The 21,315-nt window shown below is 56.3% G+C and overlaps 7 protein-coding genes across 7 annotated transcripts; 5 read left to right on the plus strand and 2 right to left on the minus strand.

The window, feature by feature from the left end:
* The first annotated feature begins 164 nt into the window (after window positions 1–164).
* DICSQDRAFT_156795 (PSP1-domain-containing protein) lies at window positions 165–3,153 on the plus strand. The gene is made up of 5 exons (XM_007368778.1): window positions 165–358; window positions 411–2,374; window positions 2,426–2,533; window positions 2,588–2,665; window positions 2,724–3,153. The coding sequence occupies exons 2-5, from the start codon at window positions 591–593 to the stop codon at window positions 2,782–2,784; spliced, it is 2,031 nt and encodes a 676-aa protein (XP_007368840.1). The 5' UTR covers window positions 165–358; window positions 411–590; the 3' UTR covers window positions 2,785–3,153.
* Window positions 3,154–3,386: 233 nt separating this feature from the next.
* DICSQDRAFT_162928 (uncharacterized protein) lies at window positions 3,387–5,146 on the minus strand. The gene is made up of 3 exons (XM_007368779.1): window positions 4,976–5,146; window positions 4,443–4,923; window positions 3,387–4,360 (listed from the first exon to the last, which is right to left on the minus strand). The coding sequence occupies exons 2-3, from the start codon at window positions 4,628–4,630 to the stop codon at window positions 3,490–3,492; spliced, it is 1,059 nt and encodes a 352-aa protein (XP_007368841.1). The 5' UTR covers window positions 4,631–4,923; window positions 4,976–5,146; the 3' UTR covers window positions 3,387–3,489.
* Window positions 5,147–5,302: 156 nt separating this feature from the next.
* DICSQDRAFT_182571 (uncharacterized protein) lies at window positions 5,303–8,289 on the plus strand (the record flags this gene model as incomplete). The annotated part of the gene is made up of 6 exons (XM_007368780.1): window positions 5,303–5,366; window positions 5,428–5,711; window positions 5,781–7,403; window positions 7,464–7,507; window positions 7,559–7,769; window positions 8,058–8,289. Coding segments are annotated over exons 3-6 (1,551 nt in total), but the record flags the coding sequence as incomplete, so codon positions are not given.
* A 229-nt stretch (window positions 8,290–8,518) lies between these two features.
* On the minus strand, window positions 8,519–11,503 carry DICSQDRAFT_182572 (uncharacterized protein; the record flags this gene model as incomplete). The annotated part of the gene is made up of 4 exons (XM_007368781.1): window positions 10,845–11,503; window positions 10,686–10,780; window positions 9,601–10,628; window positions 8,519–8,578 (listed from the first exon to the last, which is right to left on the minus strand). Exons 1-4 carry the CDS (start codon window positions 11,333–11,335, stop codon window positions 8,519–8,521), a joined length of 1,674 nt encoding a protein of 557 aa, XP_007368843.1. The 5' UTR covers window positions 11,336–11,503.
* Window positions 11,504–12,423: 920 nt separating this feature from the next.
* On the plus strand, window positions 12,424–16,399 carry DICSQDRAFT_139408 (TrkH-domain-containing protein). The gene is made up of 20 exons (XM_007368782.1): window positions 12,424–12,704; window positions 12,989–13,116; window positions 13,184–13,769; window positions 13,826–14,156; window positions 14,211–14,250; window positions 14,300–14,412; window positions 14,465–14,476; window positions 14,531–14,578; window positions 14,630–14,667; window positions 14,721–14,761; window positions 14,818–14,825; window positions 14,884–14,898; window positions 14,952–15,029; window positions 15,087–15,152; window positions 15,212–15,373; window positions 15,427–15,466; window positions 15,518–15,546; window positions 15,604–15,845; window positions 15,920–16,084; window positions 16,151–16,399. Exons 1-20 carry the CDS (start codon window positions 12,548–12,550, stop codon window positions 16,270–16,272), a joined length of 2,421 nt encoding a protein of 806 aa, XP_007368844.1. The 5' UTR covers window positions 12,424–12,547; the 3' UTR covers window positions 16,273–16,399.
* A 298-nt stretch (window positions 16,400–16,697) lies between these two features.
* On the plus strand, window positions 16,698–17,920 carry DICSQDRAFT_172997 (uncharacterized protein; the record flags this gene model as incomplete). Its single annotated transcript, XM_007368783.1, has 6 exons — window positions 16,698–16,856; window positions 16,916–16,994; window positions 17,057–17,145; window positions 17,210–17,412; window positions 17,465–17,812; window positions 17,866–17,920. The coding sequence occupies 6 exons, from the start codon at window positions 16,698–16,700 to the stop codon at window positions 17,918–17,920; spliced, it is 933 nt and encodes a 310-aa protein (XP_007368845.1).
* A 793-nt stretch (window positions 17,921–18,713) lies between these two features.
* On the plus strand, window positions 18,714–21,218 carry DICSQDRAFT_110240 (alpha/beta-hydrolase; the record flags this gene model as incomplete). Its single annotated transcript, XM_007368784.1, has 18 exons — window positions 18,714–18,981; window positions 19,033–19,114; window positions 19,172–19,227; window positions 19,284–19,337; window positions 19,388–19,418; window positions 19,476–19,533; window positions 19,581–19,715; window positions 19,772–19,784; window positions 19,838–19,971; window positions 20,024–20,238; window positions 20,292–20,344; window positions 20,397–20,448; window positions 20,513–20,519; window positions 20,568–20,729; window positions 20,793–20,833; window positions 20,890–21,002; window positions 21,060–21,095; window positions 21,148–21,218. Exons 1-18 carry the CDS (start codon window positions 18,726–18,728, stop codon window positions 21,216–21,218), a joined length of 1,569 nt encoding a protein of 522 aa, XP_007368846.1. The 5' UTR covers window positions 18,714–18,725.
* Window positions 21,219–21,315: the final 97 nt, after the last annotated feature.

Here is a 21,315-nt window from a genome sequence, read left to right on the forward strand (position 1 = left end):
GAGGACGATCGGCTGTATTACGGTGCAGGGGGCAGGGTGTGGCCTTGTGACCGGCCCCTGCCTAATCGGGGATAGGGGTGACCGAGCCACCGTCTCTCGCGCCGTCACCTGAGCCTCGAGCACAGTCTGCACTGCGACTCTGGCCATGGCCCTGACCGCCGACTGACATTCTCTCCTCTCCCCCAACAGCAGACATAGACGACTTGCGAGTCTCGCTGCCTCCCCTCCTCTCCGTCTGCAGCGACCACAACATAGACTTGCTTTCGTCTCTTCTCCGGTCTCCCCGCACGATCCCGCCTAGACCGCTGTCGGAACATCGTAGAGTCGACGCGTGTACAACACAGAGCTCACGACCACTGTGCGTATTCTACACCTCCATCGCTGTCTCCTCGCTCATCGCGCTCCCCCAGACTCACGACCCTAGAGGCATCACGCGCGTGTACGCTATAGTCGTCTAGATCCCGCTTCCCCGTACGATCCCCGATCCGCCCATCCTCGCTTTTGCACACCCCCTCACACGACTATCCAAACTGGCGACCGTCCAGAACTACGAGCAGCTCCGTCACCTCGGTCAACCAACACTGAGCCTGATGCAGTCAAGCCACCACCAGCACGCGTCCGACGACGCCGAACGCCAGAACCGCTTCCTTTCCTCGCATGGGACCGAAACCCCCAACTCGCTCAGCGTCCGCGAGCGCGCTGCGAGCCAGCCTCCCCGCTCCCAAAGCTTCGTCGCACCCCCGCCGCAACCGGTCCGCAACAACTCAGGCGGCAGCGGTTCTGGGGCCTGGGGCCGCTTCTCGTCTAGTCTCAATCCTCTGCCTCAGTCGGTTCCCACGCGCAGTGCTTCCTTCTCTTCCTCGCCATTAAGTACCCATAGCCCCTTCTCATCCGCCATGCGCGACTCCCACTTCGCGTCCACGTTCGAGGACGACGAGTCCGAGGCGCACAGCGACATCCTGGACCCGTACGATCCGTACGACGAGCGCTACGTGCGCAACGGCATGTCGTTCAGGGGCCGCACGTACACTGCAGACCTCACCAGGAGCAGGTCCCAGTCTCTGGCCACGTCCCGGCCTGGCGCGATCGGCAGTGGCTTCCCTGGACAGGGTTTCGGGCACTGGGATGGGTCCTCGCCGCAGAGCATCCCCACCCGGTACGATTTCAAGACGCCAACGAGCGGAAGCCGTTATGGTTCACTTGGCGCTCTTGGTCGCTCGCCCTCGAACGGATACTCACAGGGCTCAATCACAGACCCTTCGAACATGAGTCCCTTCGTGCGGGACGTGGGCCAGATTCTTCTGGACGACGGTTCCGCGTTCCGCGAGCTCTGGTCGGGAATGAACCCTCCCCGCGACGAGCATGGCGGAGGTGGGAGCGGCACGACCAGTCGACGTCACAGTGTCAGCGTCGTGCAACCACGGCGGCCCATCGTGGGTTTCAACGCTCCGGCTGCGGATCTGCAAGAGGATACAGCTCACCAGGGGTCCTTCGTGCACTCCGCATCGTTCGGCGGCGGAAGTGGAGGCGGGCTCCTGCTCACGGACGATGACCTCGCGAGCGACCTCGGCATGCTGAGCATGAACGAGTCTCGACCCATGACTTCCGTGCAGCCGGCATCGCAGCCCTCTTCGCTACCGATCTACGCGCCTTTGTCGCGGAGCCCGCCGGCTTCAGACCGTGTCTCCCCCTACCAGGCACTGCATCTCAACATACCTGGTGGCGCGGGCGGCTCGTACTCCCGCCAGTCGATCGTCGGTTCGCCCAGCGATAGCGGCCTTTCCGGGGGTAGCCCCTCCCGAGGTCACATCGATACCTTCGTGCAGGAGGCAAGAGAGCAAGGAAGACCGATTGCAACGCAGGCGCTCATGGCTCGCTACGTCCCTGGCCATGGTATTCAGCAGATCCCGGAAGGAGGGGTGATGCCGTCTCTTTCCCCCGCCGCCCTCCGTAGTGCAGGTCACTTCGCGTCGCCGCAGCAGATGCAGCGTCGCCCGTCGGACGCATCCAAGCCGCTCAACGAGCTCGGCAAGGGTGTGCCGCTGCATGCAGTGCCGACGTCGTGGCCGCTGTACATCGTCGAGTTCAAGGCCGGTCGGACGGATTTGTTCTACTGCACCGATCTTGCGCAAGACATCCGCGTAGGTGACCTTGTTATCGTCGAGGCGGACCGCGGCAAGGACCTGGGCAAGGTCGTCAACGACACGATTACGCTCGCCGAGGTCGAGGCGTTCCAGAAGCAGCAGAAGCTGATGAGCATGGGCCATGCCGACGTGCACGGCGTGCCGACCAGCCCGACCGCCGCGACTGGTGGAGGCGTCAAGGACATTAACCCCAAAATGATCTACGGCAAGGCTCAGCATCGGGATACACAGTAGGTGTTCGAGTCATTGTTTGAGCTGTTCGCTCGTTGACGTTCGGACAGGGGTCTTGCGGCAAAAGCGCAAGATGAGGCGAAGGCGCTGGAGCTATGTCGCAACAAAGTCCGACAGCGCAAGCTGCCTATGGAGGTAGTGGACGCTGAATATCAATGGTATGCTTCCCATCGTGACGATAGCTGTTCGTCCATGCTGACCGCGCGTTGCAGGGATCGCCGTAAATTAACTTTCTATTTCGTGGCCGAAAAGAGGATCGACTTCCGAGAGCTCGTGCGTGAGCTGTTCCGGTGTGTATACATAAAGTCGTTCGGGCTTGGTGACGTGTGCTTATGACATTTCGTGCAGCTTGTACAAAACTCGGATTTGGATGGCGTCGCTTGGAGGAGCGGGAGGCTACGAGCAGTAGTCCAATGGCTCCTGCCTCTTCAACTGCTCGCCGTGCGTCTATGTGGCCTCACTCACTGGTATACCTTATTGCTGCAGCAATCTACGGCAGCACTCACAAGCTGGTCCTTCGCCTTCTTCATAATCTCTCCCCACAAGTCGTCGTGTACGTTATCGCTGACGCCGGAGCTAACGTTTTATTCATGCCATCCATTATGGACGCCTGGCTCTTCCTATTTTTGTCTGTTATGGCCCTGCACATCAGATGTCGCACATCGTATCCCACACTTTCGTCGCCCTCTGTCCTTAATGTGTCGCCCTGTACCAACAGCACGGTCTGTTTTCGTTTGCTGGTTGTGTCTAGTTGCTCAGACGGACCCCTGTGCTCCCCACGTGAAAGAATCTGACCTGGTCGGGCCCGCGTTGGATACCCCCGGCTGGTCGTCTAACAAATGAATGTATCACTACTGTAGTCTAGTCGTTTATATATGCTGCGTTCCGAAACATCAGGCTAAGTACGCCGGCTTCAGCTCACACGGCGATCGCCCCATGCGCAAGTCTGCTATACACTGACGTTCACGCTGGACAAGCTCTAGGATTTACTCAAATTGTCCGAGCGCGGTAGTCTTCTCGGTTCCCAGAACTGCATCGATCATCTTAACATGCAACGTGCAAGCCAAGTCCATATATCTTCGCTACATCATGTACCCGAATCGATGTCTTTGCTTCACGACTCAGTGTCGATTTTGACCTCTACCAAAATGGACCGTTGCCAAGCCCATCGACCAGTAACAGGGTCCACGCCGCCCTGCGCACCCTCCCCATACCCACTCGGGAACAAAAAGCCGCTCCTCCTGTACACTCCCTCCGCACTCGCATCCCCGACGTTCAAGTTCACCTCCTCCTTGACCCCGCACGCCGGCGGGCCGTCAGGCACCCCGCGGACGCCATACGGCGGCGCGCCCAGGTAATACCGCGTGACCGCACGCACCGCCGCCTCCGCGACGCCCCTCCGCCTGTACGCCGGGGCGACGTACACGTTCCTGATGGCGACCGTGCGCGGGGTGACGCGCCCGAGGGCGACGTAGGCGGCCGGGGGTCCGTCGGGCTCCAGGCGGCAGAGCCAGAGGAGGCGTGCGGCGAGCGGGTCGGCGAGCGCGGCCATCGCCTGCTCTTTGGTGAGGACGGCCCTCCACGGGGCGTTCGCCTGGAAGTCCTGGTAGAGCGCCGCGGCGGGCTCGAGGTCCGCGGGCGTCGCGAGCTCGACTACGTATGGAGAGGGCGGGGAGGGGAGGGGCGGGAGGGACGTCTTGGTCGCGTATGATACGTGGGTGTCGAAGTTGCCGTCGAGGAGCTTGACGGGGTTGTGGTGGGCGAGGAGGAGGGCGGTCCACGTCGCGAGGAAGGCGTTGACGGCCTCTGGCGGGCCGCAGACTTTGTCGAGCGCGGCTGGGTCTGCGGGTTCTGCGAGGACGGAGTGGGCGAGGAGGGCAGTTGCGGAGGCTAGGAGCTCGGGGTCGCCCGTGAGCGCCTCGTGCGCGGGGCACGGCGTAGACAGCACCCAGAAACGACTCGTTTTGTTCGTGTGCAGTGTGATCCTGTCGCCCGGTCAGGGTGAGCAATCTAATGTCTGCCGTCTGATATCGCGCTGAGCTAGCGAGACGAGGGGACTGCACATACAATAGATCCTTCCCTCGGTAGACTGCGAACATGCGCAGGGGCGCGTCAGAAACGACTTGGGTCGAGGCCCCGGACAAGAAGTCGTACAGCGACCCGAGGCCGAAGTTCATGAAGCTGTCGTCGAAGTCCTTCGACTCCGCCAGGAAGGCGTGCGGGTCATCGAAGCGCACGAAACGAAGGCCCGCCATGGCTAAGTGGCAAGTGGCACTCCAAGAAGCTTCAACGGTAGAGCGAACAGGGTGTGGGAAGACCGTCGATCGTTCTCTAACCTCGAGTACTGTGTACTTTTATCGCGTTTCGCGTAGAGCAGCTGGCTGGACGCCGACGGGAGAAAGCTTTGCGCGATGAAACGGGTCCCGGATGACTCGGATTGACTCGAGGGCTCGAACGGCAAGTCACTGCTGCGTTGCTGACAGTCTGTTTCCCCCATCCTGAGAGGGAGCTTCGTCAGCCTGTTATGGCTTGCATGCTTCGCGCTGAGCTACCAAGAACCGTGAGCTCTTACGACACGATATGACCGCGACCGTACCCACCGACTTTAAACGACGCCTTCCTGATCACAGTTTTCTTCGCCGCAGTCGCAACCTCATAACTTGTGTATGTAGCCAACGATGCGACAGGTGGCGAAATCATTCACGTGTCGCATTCTACCTGCCACATAGTAAACGCGCGCCGGTCCAATGCTGTAAGTTCGCTGAGATGGCTCGGAGAACAGGAGTGGAAGAGGGCCTCAAGAGGCAGACGCCTTGTCTTCTTCGGGAAATTAAACGCCGAAGAACCTGCTCACATGCGTCAACGCGTTGAGACCGACGCTTTCGCGACCTCCATGTCTTCCATCTTGTCGAGATGACTACTGTACGAGGATGTTCGATGCTACCGGGTCCCTTCTGTTACGAACATAGGCTATGATGAAGCCGATATCATGTTCGCGTTGCATCTCGATTCGTTTCTCGGAATCACTTTGCTGATTCGAATGGATCCGTAGGCCCCGGTAGCGATGATATTGCCGCATCGACGCCAGAACTCCGCGCGAAACCTCTTGCGGTTCGGTATCGAAGCCCGGCCGTGACGCAAAGTGAAAAGCTGTCTAATAGTGACATGGCGGCACGACGTTGTCGCTCACCTCCACACGTGGCTACGGGACGCCCTCACTGGGGAATGCGTAAAATGCGAAGAAGACATTCGGTTGACCTGTGTCATTGTGGAGAATGGGGTGGGCTCCCAAGAATGCTCTTCGCGTCGCGACTTCGGAAGAACGCCTGCGGAGCTGTGGGTGCTCTATGTTATTTTGCTCTGTGTTGTGGATGGCACGCATGCATGCTGACGAACGCCAACTAGGTCAGAATGAAATAGACTATCTGGTAGGGTGGCGCTGCTTGTGAGAGAGGACGACGCCGCGTGAACATTGCAGTGTGGCCAAAGGCTTGCCGGTGGTTGTAGGACGGGAGTCGTCGCTGTCGAGAACAGCGGAGTCGATCTACGTTGTACGACATCAAGTTCGAAGCTGGATCCCGGACATATCGCGCAAGTGAAGGGTGGCAGCCCAGATTGGATCGCGGAAGCCGGTCGCGGGAGGACGACTGCTTGGTCCGGGAACAGCGGCAGAATGCGGTGAGGTGTTTGCCTTGGATCGAAGCCATGCCCGAGGCGATATGACCGGAAACGGCAACAGATGTCATGCGCAGACGTCGGGCGAGACAGCCTTGCCTCTCGTCTTGTCACCCCGTTCGTTTCTGTCGCTCCCGCCGCGCGACGTGCCGTCATCATCCTCGCCAGGCCTCCCAGCGACGGCCGGGCTGTCTCTCGTCTCTTTCTCTCATACCCCCACCATCCCTGCCGTGGTCTTACTTCACAGCTGTATATAATCCACCTCACTCCTTTCTTTGTCTCCATCCATGTCGCTCACTTCAGGCTCCCGTCCCTCTCCTTTCACCTTACAAGAGTTCAGCGAGCTCGTCTGCTCTGCCTTCAACATCAGTGATGCAGACCTCACCTCGCGTCTCAACCAGCCCCTCCTTTCTCTCACTCCACCTTCTCCTCATTCTCCTTCTCCTCCAGATCGCATACAGCCACCTAATTTCCTCTCCAGAGGTCGCAGGGCTGGCGACCCTCGCCGCAGTCGCTCCTCCAGTTTGGATGACCGCTCGCCTCTTTCGTCCCCAGCAAGGCCAAGATCCCGTTCTGGAACGATCAGCGCGCGCCGAATGTTCCAACAAGTCCGCTCTCGAGCCTCAGCGTTGGTTCTGCGGTCACGTGAGCCTCCTGCTTCTCCCAGCAGACCCCCTTCCCCGGCTCCTTATGAGCCCCTTCCGCGTCCCTGCCCGTCCCCCACTCTCTCCGCCTCATCCTTCGTCCGCGCGCTCTCCCCGTGGAGCATGCTTGACTCTACCGCAGGTCGTCCCAGCTCCCGAGCTCCCAGCCCTTCCCGCTCCCTGCTCACCCCCATTCGCCGGAGCGTCAGCCCGACGCCTCTTCCTACGCGGCAGGCACAGTCGTATGGTCCGTCGGTGTCGCGTTCGCCGACCACCGCCCTTCGTTCCTTCTTCGACGATACCCCAGTCCAGTCCAAGCGCGCATATAGTCGCCCCGCCACCTCGGCGTCCGTCGTGCACCCTTTATATCGTGTTTCAACCTCTAATAGTGTTCAAGAGGGTCTTCCCCACGAGTCCTTACCCTCTTTCTTCGAGGACACTGGCTATCGGGTCGCGAATCCCAGACCGCCTTCATACTGTCGTCCCGTCCCGCCATCCACCGCCATCCACTCTCGTCTCCCGCCTCTGCGCAAGACGAAAAGCAGCGGTCGCGGACTCTTAGGTCGCGAAGATCATCAATCAAGCGCTCGAAAGATTGACGGACCTGCCATGAGAGTGGGGTTCCAGGATTTTGGGCTGTGGAACCATCGCAAGGGCGAGAACATGCCATCGCCTTTGACACACCCGAGGGATCCACCTCCTGTCCCTGGTAGGAGAGCTAGTTCTGTATGAGTAGACTTGGGTGATATTGACGCAAATTTACCTCCAGCGTACGTGTACGAGCGACGGGGTAGCGCCACAAGTAACTCGACGGTACGTAAGTTCTGAAGGCTGGGACGTCGGGTACTGAGAAGCGTGGTACAGGGAAGTACACGATCGAGCTCAAGCTTGTCTCTTCGACTTTCCAGTCTTGTCGAGCTTGCGCTTCCGAGCAAAATGCGCATTCGCGGGCGTTCCAAATTGAACCTGAATACCACATCCGGGTCGGAGGAGGCATCCGCCGACTCGTCACCGTCGACTCTTTCGTCGGGCTCCCTACCGTCGACTCCGAGCTCCCCAATCTCACCCTTCTCACGTGCGCAGGCACAGGTCTATTCGGCCAGCACAGATGACCATACGCTTCCAATTCCTGTCACGAAGCCGGAGGAGGATGCGCTCGCGATCGGACGCGTTCTAACTCCAGAGGCGGATCCTTTCGCCAAAGGAGATATCGTGTTGCCGACGCATGGGTCACCTCGACAACCGATACACCTCAGTCGTCGAGCGTCCTCGCAGGACTCTCCCTCTAGCTTGAATAGAGTGGTCACTTGGGACGATCAAGGCAAACCACACGCCGTGAAGCGCGTGCGGAACAGTCTCCCAGCGAGTCCGGTATCGACAGCACCAACCTTCCCATCATCCTGCTCGGTGTATTCGAGCTGTTCCCCCCGCTCGGACGCGTCTTATACCTTCCCTGCCAGGAAGTCGCCCGCCATAACGCCGAAACGGGATGGTCCCCCCTCAGCTTGGCCTTCACTGGTGTCCACGTCCTCGTCTTCCGGCCGACCTGCGACGAGTCCCTGCTCTCCCAAGTCTGCATTCAAGCGAAACTCTAAGCCTCTTTCTTCCACGAACGACATCTTTTCGGCGCTGCCAGTTGGCCTTCCGCCACCCTTCTCGCCTCCTTCCCTGCCACCCCCCAACCGGGATCTTCCCAGCGTCCCCTTATCGTCTCCACGTGCCCCTTCCCTCCCACCAAAGGAACGTCATGGATACATCTCACGGAGTCATCGTTCGCTACCCCCGTCCCCCCATCCTTCCCAAACCGAACCCAGCGGCGATCACTCACTCAACCTCAGAACCTCGGATGATGCCCATGTCTCGATCATTCCTCTGAGCCTTGCTCTGCAGGAATGTTCAGTCAAGGCTTTTCCCGATCGACGTCAAGTAGTCGAGGCGCCGTCCCTTGGGGAGCCATGGTCGGGTACCATTGGTAACATGCAAACATTGGGGCGTCCCGCAACTCCGATTCCAGGTCCTCGAAGGATATCAAAACGTCGGTCCACTGACTCAACGTCTACAATTACCGCATCTCCTTGCTCATCGGCGCTCCATGACACTACTCCAGGTTTCGACTCCAGGACGTTCGCGGCTAGCAGAGACGGGTCCGTCCTTACTGAAGGCAGCAGCTACTCCATCGAAGCGTCCCCCAGGCACCACTCAAACGCCGTGTTGGAAGATGAAGCAGAATTCTGGAGCCCGCGCTCTTCGCAGTCGGCCGTGTTCTACGCTGCACCCTCTTCTCTCGAAGCGAGCGAACGGAGTCGTTTTCACACGTCTATGGCTATGCACTCGGCTCCTCGCGTACCTACCTGGCGTGCTGAGAAGGCTGCGAGTGCGGAAGGCCGTTCGTGATGCAGTCGTTTCTCACTGATTGTTTTTGGTCGTCCTCCTGGTTGTCTCAAGCACGGCATGGGCTTTTACTCGCTCTTTAGTTTTCGATATTGCTGTTACTACTCGCACGCTTTCGTTCACCCGTCCTTCGGTCCTCCCGCTTTTGATACCCATCAGCTTCACCCACCACAATTAACTTATGGCATCCGCTTGTTGTTGTCGTTGTTGTTGGCTCTCCTGCGCGTGTGCAGTAATTTTCGTAGAGTAAATCCGTAGAATGTGAGTATACTGTACGATAGCTCACCAGACCGCGAATCGTAGGGGGCTGGTTTCTTGGTGGTCTGTAATAGTACCGCATATATCATCGTAGGCTAATAAACGATTGCATTGACGGTGTTCCTGACACAAGTATGATTTGTTGACTATACGAAGTCGTCTCTCGATATTTTTCTTGCTACAACGGTGTATAAGTCCCGCTCCTCGACTCTGTGTTGAGCCGAATCATGCGTGGCGTCTTGCGCATATCTTCTTACGTGCAGTCTCTCCGGACGCGATACTGAAGACGGGTCCCTGGGTGGTGATCGGGTGGGGGAGAGAGGTATTGGCGAGAGGTCGAGATAGTGCGAAAAGACATCATCGTTGATGTTGGCGTTGTGGTAGCTCTCGACCTTTATGCGATCCACGTCTTCCGACGCATGGGCGGGACGCCTTCGGTCATCCCTCCGTTTCAACCGGCCCCAATCCTCCTCTTCCTCCGCGATGTACCGCCGTCGCCCGTACGTGGCGTACCTGCTCTCCCGACCACCGTCGCGGGGTTGGGGGAGCCCGATGGGCGACTCGCGATACAGGCCCGCGGGGACGGTCGTGCGCCGCGCCTGGCTCCTGCTCGCATAGAACGGCTCCCGCGTCGGGCGGCGCGGCTGCGCAGGCCTGTGCAGGTACGCGCCAGCGGGGCCGCTCCGGCCCGACGCGACGCTGCGCCCGTCGTCGGATCGCGCGACGTACGTCTCGTCGTCGGCGTGGTGGTGGGAGTGGGAGTGGGAGTGGGAGTGCGGATGGAGGTGGTGCTGGGACACCCCGCGTCTCCAGGCGCGCATGCGGCTCACGCTCGTCGACCGGACGGAGTCCTGTCGTTGCAGGGAGGCGGAGGCGGAGGCGGCGGGGGACCGTCCGGGCGCGGGCCCGCGACCCAGGTTCGTGAAGCCCAGGCCGACGAGGTCGAGCGTGGGCTGGCGGGAGAGCGTCTGGCGTGCTTGGAGGGCGTCCTGCTCTTTGCGGCGCTCGGCACGCAGCCTGCGACGTTGTTGGTAGGCCAGGCCCCCTGCGCAGAGGAGGGCGGAGCCGACGAAGGAGAGGGGTACTGCGTATGCCGCGGTTGGGGTAGGCATGCGAGACTCTTCGAGAGATGGCGCCTGTTGCGATGAGGTGGAAGGTTGGGGAACGGAGCTGGGGGACGATGGAGGGCTTGACGGGGCGGGAGTCGGGGTGGATGCGTCCTCGGCGGATGGCTGGGCTTCCATAGCGTGCACATCTGATGGATCCGTGTCATCATCGACAGACGCTGGCAAGACAGACACCGGGTGAGACGTAGGAGTGAGGTGTAAAACGCAGAACTCACGCTGGTATGAGAAGGCGGGCGAAGCAGACGTCTCGCCGAAATCATCCTTCATCTCCAAGTAGCACTGGGAGGCTGTTGTGACATTGGGCAGGGTCCTACGCACCATGGCGGATTACGTACTCAACAATTGCACTGCGACGGAATGAGCGAAGCACTTACATGTGGATCACAAAAGAGCCATCCGACTGCGATTGCTGAACGGTAGGCCAGACAGCCGTTCCACAGGACCCGCCGGAAGCAGCTGCTCGCTTGTTGGTACCACCACCATTGAGCACGCACAGTCGGATCGAGGGAGACACGACTGGTTTCTCCGCATCCCACTGTCCGACGATGGTATTCCCAGATCCATACGCATCGCCCCGCGAAGGGCTGATCCAGGTGACGTTCGCGGCTACCGCAGACGTCGCGAACAAGGCAAAGTGGAGGAGTCCACTCAGGAATAGCACCAGAGACGCGTCGCGGAGCATATAGGGCAAAGACCCACAGGGTCGACGAGAAATGACAGGAAATCGAGGCCAGCCCGGTATGAACGGCAGTGTCGCTAGAAGAAGAAGTGGTTGTAGTGCTGCGAAGGGGGATACACCATGGTGGCTGACGATGCGCCTTCTTGTGGGCCTTGCGTGTGCAGGCTCGATCATGCGTTGACGCATAACGTATCCCGACTAGGTGTCCACTGTTCCAATACATCCTGCCGCGTTCTTGTTGACGAGCCTCGCCCTACGCGGGGGTGGAAGCCGTCGAATCGACCTCCATGTTCACATTCACGTGAGAAGATGAGATGCGACCGACTCGGTCCGCGAACTCGGCCAGCTGCTGCCTGAGACACGACATTATCATCAGCTATCCGGACCACAGAGACGGTACACACCTCTTGCGCTCCTTGAGCTTCTCCAACATCTCGATGACTTCGTCCTGCTCTTCCACCGAATGGTCTCCGCCAGGAAGTGTAGTGGCGTAGTCATGAGCCTCCTTGAGCGCATCCTTGAACTCCTTCGTCTACGTATCCGCACACGTCTGAGCACCTTGCAGCACCATATTGAGAATTCTCCTTACAGAACGAACTAGAGCCTGCCGTGCTTGCGGTGTCAAGGAACCCTGATCCTGGGTAGCCAGCTCTAAAACGTTCGTAAGCTTGAGAGTGAGAGATTCGAACAGTGCAGTCATTGTCTCAGTAAATGTTATGTGTTATGGTGGGAGGATGCAGACAAGGATCGTCCTCCAGGACCTCCACCGCCCCTCCGGCCCGTCTCATGCGGTCACGTGGCCTGGGAGGCGTCTCCCGGTCTACTCTCTCAGCTGGGTCTTAACCTCGCCCTCTTCAACTCTGGGTACATGCTGCAGAACATTGCTCCTTGACATCACCAACGCGACCTACAGCTACAAGAGGAGTATGCGAGGAAGGCAAACGTCTCCTTAGTTAGGGGTCTCAAAGTACCACTAGCCGACCCCGGGGAGAATGAGTCAAGCCTACAAGCACAATGGCTCAAGATTTGATCATGGTCACCAACCCGCGAGTGGTGTCTTCTTCGCAATCTGCCAGACGATACAGCACGTCGTGACTCTCCGCTTCTACTCGCCGTCTCGGACTACAGACCACTTGTTCACAGCGGGCTGCATTGTATGCCGCTATAAGTACTTGGGTTCTCCGGGCTTCGCGGATATGCCGAAAGACGCCGTGTGCGTCTCACCGCGTGGATCACAGCAACTTGCGCTCTCACTCCCGGACACGTTGTCCCCCTGGCTCAAGACACACATTCGCTCATTCTATCCGCTGCATCCATATACCTCCACTGTTCTGCACGACTTGTCATCTCTTAACTGGTCTTGCTTTTCGCGCGATCGCCTCTGACAGCAGTCGTTGTATGGCCATTCTCGACTCGCTCAGGGACCACTACGCACAAGTTCGACAGTGGATCGAAGATGAAGTCAACTTCTTCCGTCTGCACCTCGTATACTTCACATTCGTGCCTCTGATTGCTGCTGGGATATTCTATGGTGCCAATGGAGAGTTCCATATACGTAAGTGGTCTGTGTTGGACACGGTGTTTCAAGGAGGGACAGGCGACCCTATGTGGTCGTGCGATCGGGAGCAGACATCCCAGACGAGACGCTACCCATGCATGCCAATGAGCTGTCCCATTCGTTGGCTCGGCACAGCTGTGGTCCAAGGCGTCTCCGAAGGCTGTCAACGCTTCCGGCATTCAGGCCGCGGCCGTAAGCCTGACCACTGTCCTAGCGTATACCCAAGCTGTTTCGCTGTGTGAGTTGTGGTGCATGATGTCAAACTTAACGATATTCTGCAGCATTCATCGATGCTCTGTTCTTGTGCTATTCCGCACTCACCGTGACCGGGCTATCCACCGTCAACCTAAGCACCCTTACCGTCTTTCAACAAGCCATCTTGTTTGTCTTGATGATCGGAGGCGATGTAGTGAGTACATGCTTCGAGTCGTACTAGTCCCAATACTCAACCATCACTCGTACGCCGTCCCCGACAGACCATAGTCGCATGGGTAATGGTTCTGGTGCGCTTGCGCTACTTCCGGGCGCATATCATCGAAACGCACCGCAAGAAGACCATATTCCAGTCCTTCCGGGATCGCGTAGGAGTTATTGTCTCCGGTGTAGGCAAATCCACTCCTGCTCGGCACCCAGAGGACGGGACGGAGAAGCACGAAACCTATGGCAGCCACGGAATCCAAGCCTCGGACGGTATCGGCGCTGCGCTCGCTGCAGGCGGGGCCACCGGGCTTGGGCTAGGCATAGCGCTCGGGGCAGGCGACGATCAAATGGAGAAGGCGCACGCAGCGCAACTTGAGAGCGCGTGGAACGATTCACACTCGATACGGATCGAGGTCAACTCCCCGAGGTCGACCGCTCGCGCGTCGCCCTCGGAGGACTTCATGACGCATGTAGGCACTGAGGAGCACGAGAGAGGTATCGTTGCGGACGTACACTCGTTCACATCGTCCCCGCGCTCCGGGGCCATTCCCTTGCAATCACCTATCTCGCCCCCAGTACAGCGTATGCATTTTGCTGCCGGTGTGCAGGATGTTCCGAGCGGGAACATGAGGAGAAGACCTGGTTGGTTGGTAACGCCTCGTGTCATGGTGTTATTCTGACTGTGCGGAATTCGTCAGGCGTTCCCGTGCCGCGCCGGCGTACGATCATCGTTCCGCCCAAGATGGAGTACGCGCCGAACGGACAGCTCGTTCTCGGTCAGCGTGAGAAGGATCAGGGACTTGGTGGATTCCCCGGGCCCTTCATTCTGGGGAGACGCCTAGCAAGACGTTACTTCCCTACTCTCTATCGCAAGCTTTCGACGCTGGTGCATGTGGAGCCACGGCCTGCTCGGAAGGGAAAGCTGAAATGGCTGAGCGAAGGTCTCAGTGACCTGGTCATCGGGCGTAACTCGGAGTTCAACACCGATGAGCTCTCTGATGAGCAGCTGGAGGAGCTCGGTGGTATCGAGCGAGTACCTTTACTGTGGAGCCGTGGGGTTTTGGGTTACTGACAGACCTGCAGATACCGCGCGTTGCGCATGCTGAACTGGATCGTAATATCGGTGGGTCTTCACGTGCCTTTGAGATCCAGACTGTCTGACTCGACAGCAGTATTTCATCGGCACGCAACTGGTCTCGTTTACCTTGTTCGCGCCCTGGTTATCAACGACGCATGCCTACGATAACGTATTCAACAGCCAGTTCCGCCTCGTGAATAAGTCATGGTATGTCAGAATGCTGACCCATGTTCGGACGTGAGATTAATCGTAGAGACAGGTTCGCAATTTTGTGAGTATTTGCGAAGTAGATCGAGGCCGAAGCAATTGTTCATATAGGCTCTAGCCAGGTTGTTGGCTCGTATACTGGCGGAGGGATGAGTTTGGTTGATGCGTGAGTCCTGACGTCGTTGCGTCCCACTGACCATTCTAACTTCGCCGCCAGGGGGATGGTACCCTTCCAGAAGGCGTACCTCATGATCTGTGAGCGAGCTACATTCCTCGACTATGCTTGAGATCGACTAAGGCTCGTATAGTTGGCATGATGTTTGCTATCTTGGCGGGAAATCATGGACTGGTCAGTGTTCAAGTTCATGGAAGCATTATGTATTGGGCTGACGGGTATCTTTACAGCCCATCTTGTAAGCAAATATACTGCTCGACGCTATCTCACCATTTGACCCATACGCCATCATGAAGCTTGCGGTTGATCATGTATGTGTCTAGGACTCGTAATCTGGGTCATGTTGTCCTCATACACTTCGCAGTTGGATATGCACCAAGGTTGTCAAAGATGGAGGAACCAATGATCAAGTGCTTCATTTTCTGCTCGATCATCCTAGAAGGTGAGCTTGAAGTGTCCCATCCGTTGGTGTTTCGAGCACATCCCTCAAGCTGTACAGATGCTTCCTGTACCTGTTTCCCTCCCATGTCACCTGGTTCCTCGTCGTTGTCTTGATATTGCTCACGTAGGTCGTTCAACCATTACACAAGCGAAGGGTATCGACATTCTTGTTTCACTTTGTAGTGCTATTGAATGGGCAGCGTTCATTGTCCTCAACATCGGCTTGGATGTGACATCCTCCCTGTCTGCGGGTGTCCGTGCACTGGCGGGCCTTTTTCAATCATTTGCTATCCGCGCGTCCGGCTTCGCCATCGTATCTCTTGCGTCTACTGCCCCATCATTCCAGTAGGTCTGCCTAACTGATCTCTAGAGGGTGTACTAACTTATGGTCGTCGTAGGTTCCTATGTGTCATCATGATGTACATCGCTATCTACCCCGTGAGTCCTTCATCCCAGACGATGATAGAGCCTGGCTGATGGGCCATGCAGGTTGCGCTTAGTATCCGTTCGACCAATGTGTGGGTATTTTGCGATTTCTCACATACATGCACATCTCATCTCTATGTCATATGCAGATATGAGGAGAAGAGTCTCGGCGTTTTTGAGCCTCCCGAAGTCGATGAGGATGAAGAGCCAAATCTTGATGAGAAACAACCGCGCCGGGAACGCATCGGCAAGTATTTTGGATGGCACCTACGCCGTCAATTGGCCTTCGACATATGGTGGCTTGTTTCTGGCATCTTCCTTATCTGTATTATCGAACGTACAAAGATCATGGACGACGTCAACGCGCCGTGGTTTAACGTCTTCCGGATAGGTGGGCGTTTCTGACAGATCTCAACCATGCTTCCGTTTTTCATCGCTCACCATGGGTTCTTCTTTCGCTATTAGTATTCGAGCTGGTCTCCGCTTTTGGCGGGATCGGCCTGACGTTAGGAATTCCGACGGAGAATTTCTCGTTCTGCGGCGCGTTTGGGCCGTTATCGAAACTGGTGGTCATCATCATCATGGTGCGCGGCAGACACCGCGGTCTTCCTGTCGCAATAGACCGAGCGAGTGAGTACTTGCAAATGCTTATCATGAGCGAGCTTGAACTCTGAATGACTTCCGGTTCTTCTCTAGTTTTGCTGCCTGAAGAGCTTGTCCCAGCTAATCATGCAGCCTCGAGTCAAGCCGTCGCCAACTCAGCAACTCCCCTTCCATTAGATCAAGTGGGGGAGAAGGAGACTGGAGCGAAGACTTGATGACTGCTTTGCTGACATATTTCTTAGTTAATGATGCATGACGTCCCTAGACTTACACTATTTTCGCTACCCATCCTAGAATTACGGGTACGCGCTCAGGACTGGAGGATTTATCGTAATGACCGATACCCTAATTCATTCTACATCTGACGGAATGGAGCCGCGAATATGAGCAAGCATTGGTATGCCCTCCCACGCGAACCGCACAAAGAACAGTCACGATCAATATGAGGGAATGAACCTGGAGTTCTCGGAGGAGTTTATCGGTGCTTGGCAAGAGCCTTGGATCCTAATAAAGCCAAACAGTGGCCGGCGAGCGTGGCGCGTACGCGTCGGCGCTTAACCGTACCAGGATCTCCGCATCCATCTCCTACTTGTAACGAGACCCTTCACAATCCCTCGTCTTCCACTGTTGGCTGTTTGAAATGGAGGTTGGAACGCAAAACATCGCCAAGCTGGAGCCCTTCCTGCTCATGTCCAAAGGGGCAAAAGGTGCCGCCGCAGCCAAGCTCATACAGGACGCCACTACTGCCCCTGGTGTGTTCGTCTTCGCTGAGCTACTTGAGCAGCCCAACATTCAGGAGGTATGTGATGTACAGTTCGACGTCTCTGACAGGAGAAGTTCACGTGTGGAGCGTGGTAGTTGTCGGGTCACGAGCAACACAACCGTTTCTACTCGTTACTCCAGCTCTTCTCTTACAAAACATACCCGGATTACCTTCGTTGAGTACATCATCTGGTTCAAAATAACCCTTTATTTACCCAGCGATGCATCCTTTTTCAGAGTACAAGGATGCTCTTCCACCTCTGAACGAGGCGCAGATTACAAAACTCAAGCAACTCACGCTCGTCTCACTTGCACAGGACCGTCGGGTATGTTCTATGCGATTTATTCCCAAAATCTCGTTTCACAATCGTTCGTCGTTTATTTGATCAGATCCTTCCCTATGACCAACTACTGCGCGACCTCGAGATGCCTACTATCCGTGACCTAGAGGATTTGATCATTGACGCAATCTATCTCGACATCGTTAAAGGGAAGCTGGATCAGCGCGAGCAGCAATTTGAAATCGAGTACACAATGGGTCGAGACTTGGAGCCGGGAAAGTTAGAGCAGTTGCTTGTCTCATTGCAAAATTGGTGGGTTGCGGGCTTTTACTTCGAGCCCAGTGACTGATTGAGCTCTCACCAGGGCATCAACAACGTCCGCTATCCTCGCTACCCTCGATGACAAGCTGTCCGAGATATCCAACCGCACCGCAACGTCGAAGAAGTACAAGGAGGCATACGAGAAGCAATACCAAGCAACGCTCAAAGAGGTGGTTGACAAGCAGAAGGAGCAGCGAAATGCGAACAAGCCGCCTGTGTACACCGGCCGTACGGGTCTTACGGCTGCTGGTCGGGCGGAGCTCGCCAATCAACGCGCACGCGAGGAGGCGGAGCAACGGGAACGCGAGAAGGCGCAACGGAAGGAGGCGGAGGAGGACAAGGACAGTATGGACGTCGACGAACCTACAGACAGCAAAGGCAAGGGGCGCAAGTAAGTGCGTGCAACTGCTTCCTATGGTTTGGCTGATGACCGATGGTCTGTAGGCCTTCCGTGTCAGATTCCTCACAAGGGCAACAGCGCAAGAGAAATCGTGTTTGAGCTTGCTTCATCGCTTTCGTATCTGCGCATCGCACTCGTTGGTCCCCCCGGTTTGTCCGTACTACAATTGTAACACTAGATCATTCTCAACATTCACTGCATTCTTCCTTGTGTACTGTGCCGATCTGAATTAGGATACAGAGGCCGTGATGATGCGTGTAAACCTGTGTACACCCAATCCTCGCCACCGCGCTCTCCATCTTCTGCTGGACATGAGCGTTCACATGGTACTATGTACTTAAATACTAAGTCCAGTGAGTGCTTACCCCTCTCGTTACTAATTCAGGTGATAGAGCAGCAATCTTACATCCATGTACTTCCTCCGGTCACGCCGGATGCATCAAATCTGTCTAGCTCGCTGCGGCGTGAGTAACAGGGGCCGCCCATGGCATATCGATCTCGGGCTATGTACTTCCCAGCGATGATACTGACTTGAGTTTTCGGACGAGATGTGTCCAGCAGACCCGTATGTGACAAGGCTTTACGCAATTCGGCGCGGTATTGATTCGCACCCGGTCGACAACAGCGAATAGGGCTCTGTCGAAGCCAAGATTTCCATCAATTCATCATTATCAAAGCAAGTAACAACGCCGCCTTCCACCCGGTACTCGAGCGCCATATCAGCGGTCGGCTGCCCGAACCATGGAGCGTGTCAAGTACACACTTCAATCGCCGAAGGTCTTCTTCGCGTCGAGATCTATCTATAAGCGACGTCGGAACGCTCTGCAAGGGCTGTACCGTATAAAGCGGGTCGTCTGTTGAAGCAATCCGTAGCACCCCGGCTTGCCGTTGTGCTTTGTCCACCATGGTGTCCTCTCGCCTTCACCTGTTACTCGGCATACTGCTCTTCTGTGCTGCTGGCACGAGCGTCTTCGCCAAAAGCGCACTGAAGGGTATGAGCCAAGCGATGGACCTCCGGCGAAAGCAGATGGAGAGATTCCAGACGCTCATGGCTCCAGCCCATACCCAAGCTGAATCTCTCGCCAAAAGGGATGCTCTAATAACTTTTAAAAACCCAAAAGCGAAGGAGTTCTACGTCGATGGTACCAAGATTCCCGAGGGTAGGTATATATGGAAATATTACTTCGCTCCACGATTGATCCGGTTTCCAGTGAACTTTGACGCTGGCCCCTCCTGGTCAGGCTTGTTGCCAATTTCCGGCCATGCCAACGAGACGCGGAAATTGTTCTTCTGGTGAGTGTTCTCCGTCCAGAAGCACTGGTAGATCACTCAGAAGTCGGCGTACTGAAGGTTCTGGCCGACGAACAATGCCTCGAACGTGAACGACTTATTGTTCTGGACTAACGGTGCGTCTCATTGTCCCATTCGCTTGATAATGTCTTCTTGATGGCAAGCGTTATAGGTGGTCCTGGATGCTCTTCCTTGGAGGGCTTCTTGCAGGAGAACGGCCCTATATGTAAGCGCTGAGACCTACCAGTTTAGAATCCATCTGATCACGAGGACTAGCTTGGTCTTGGGGCCAATCGGAACCTACGCCGTAAGTTGTATCTGACTTCGTGAATTGAGAACCCTATGGTGACGTGTGTTCGTGCAGGAATCCTTGGAGCTGGACGAATTTGAGCAATGTACTTTGGGTTGAGCAGCCCGTCGGGGTAGGTTAAATTGCTCTCTCCCGGTGACTGAGCTCATTGTTACGAAGACCGGGTTTTCTCAAGGCGTACCCGACATCAGCAATGATGATGAGCTCGCTGCCCAAGTCGCAGGTTTCATGGAACAATTCTTGGAGGTCTTTTCCGAACTGAAGGGCAGCAACTTCTGGGTCAGCGGAGAGAGCGTGAGTCCCCATGGTCTTCAGTACCGTTCACATGCATGCTGACAGTGCGTTCCCAGTATGCAGGATATTGTGAGTATTGATTTGGCATCATCCTGATAACTGGTTTGAACGGGGGAGTGCAGACGTTCCATACATCGCAAACTACCTCTACGAGCACCCCAACCCTCACCTTCACCTTAAGGGCATCTGGATTTCTGACCCGACCATCAGTTGGTTCCTTGTTCAGTCTGAGATACCGGCTCTTCGCTTTGTCCAGGTAATTCGGTCGGCCGTCGATTGGACTTACTGCTCACGGACTTTTTGTGCAGGCAAACGAGAACGTGTTCCCTTTCAATTCCACCGTCCGCGCACAACTTCAAAACATTTCCGATGCTTGTGGCTTCACCGACTACCTCGACCATGTCACGTACCCTCCCACTGGGCTCTTGCCACTGCCTCGTGGAGCGTTCCTTGATCCGGACGGCACCGTAGACTTCGGTGACGACTGTGAGATCAACGGGCTGATACAAGAACTGGTCACAGAGTGAGTGGTCTGCCAGAATGTGATTCATTGCGAATGCTCAACTCGTTACGCAGGATCAACCCTGTGTTCGACATCTATCGAGTTACGGACACATTCCCGAGTCCCTGTAAGATCCTCGTATTACATCGTGGAATATTAGCTTGACTATTTCCTCCCAGGGAGTGTTCTCGGCTTCCCTCAGTCGACCCAAAAGTTCATATACTTCAATAGGCAAGTACTTACAAAGCTACATAAAGTTTGGATACGGACTGACACCATCTCGACAATGCATCAGGACTGATGTATGGCTATGTTCGCATTGGCTGAGTGCTGCTCTGACTCCGTCTTAGGTGCAAGACGCCATCCACGCCCCCCACATTGATTGGGAGATCTGTTCTGAGGAGAATGTTTATGTCGGCTTTGGGGATACAAGTGTACCACCAGCGGCAAACAATGTCCTACCCAATGTTATTGAGAAGAGCGAAAGGGCTGCAATCGTGCATGGTCTAGCGGTGAGTATACATACCTTCGTTTGCGTCCTTGGAATGTATGCTCATCTGTCCAAACCGTCCTAGGACATGATTCTCATTGCCGAAGGCGCAAGGATCGCAATCCAGTCAGTCCATGCTAGGTATACAGCCTGCGGTAATCCTTCTGACTGGCTTCCTGCAGGAACATGACGTGGAATGGCAAGCAGGGTTTCCAAACGCCTATCGAGCCGGAGTCGTTCATTGTCGACAACATGGGGGTGTACGGTAACTACCACACCGAGCGAAACTTGACATGTGAGTCAGCACGCCGTTCTTGTCCTTCCTCTTGCTGATATCTTGGCCCCATGAAAGACGTCGAGTTCTACTACAGTGGACATCAGACTCCTCGTGAGTGCTCTTCGGACGCAGTTAGCACGCTATTGCTAACTGGGTTGTTCAGAATTCGTGCCTTGGGCTGCTTACCAGACGATTGCTTACGTTCTGGGGAAGCGCGACTCGCCTTCGGCATAAACAGGATGGTTCTCTCAGCCGACCTGTGGAAATGTTTTCCCCTGGCGTTTGTTTATGTCTACTTGGTTAGTGGTAGTACTAGATGCCCCGTGGACAG

The sequence above is a fragment of the Dichomitus squalens genome (genome assembly GCF_000275845.1).
Source record: "Dichomitus squalens LYAD-421 SS1 unplaced genomic scaffold DICSQscaffold_39, whole genome shotgun sequence".
Classification (NCBI taxonomy): domain Eukaryota; kingdom Fungi; phylum Basidiomycota; class Agaricomycetes; order Polyporales; family Polyporaceae; genus Dichomitus; species Dichomitus squalens.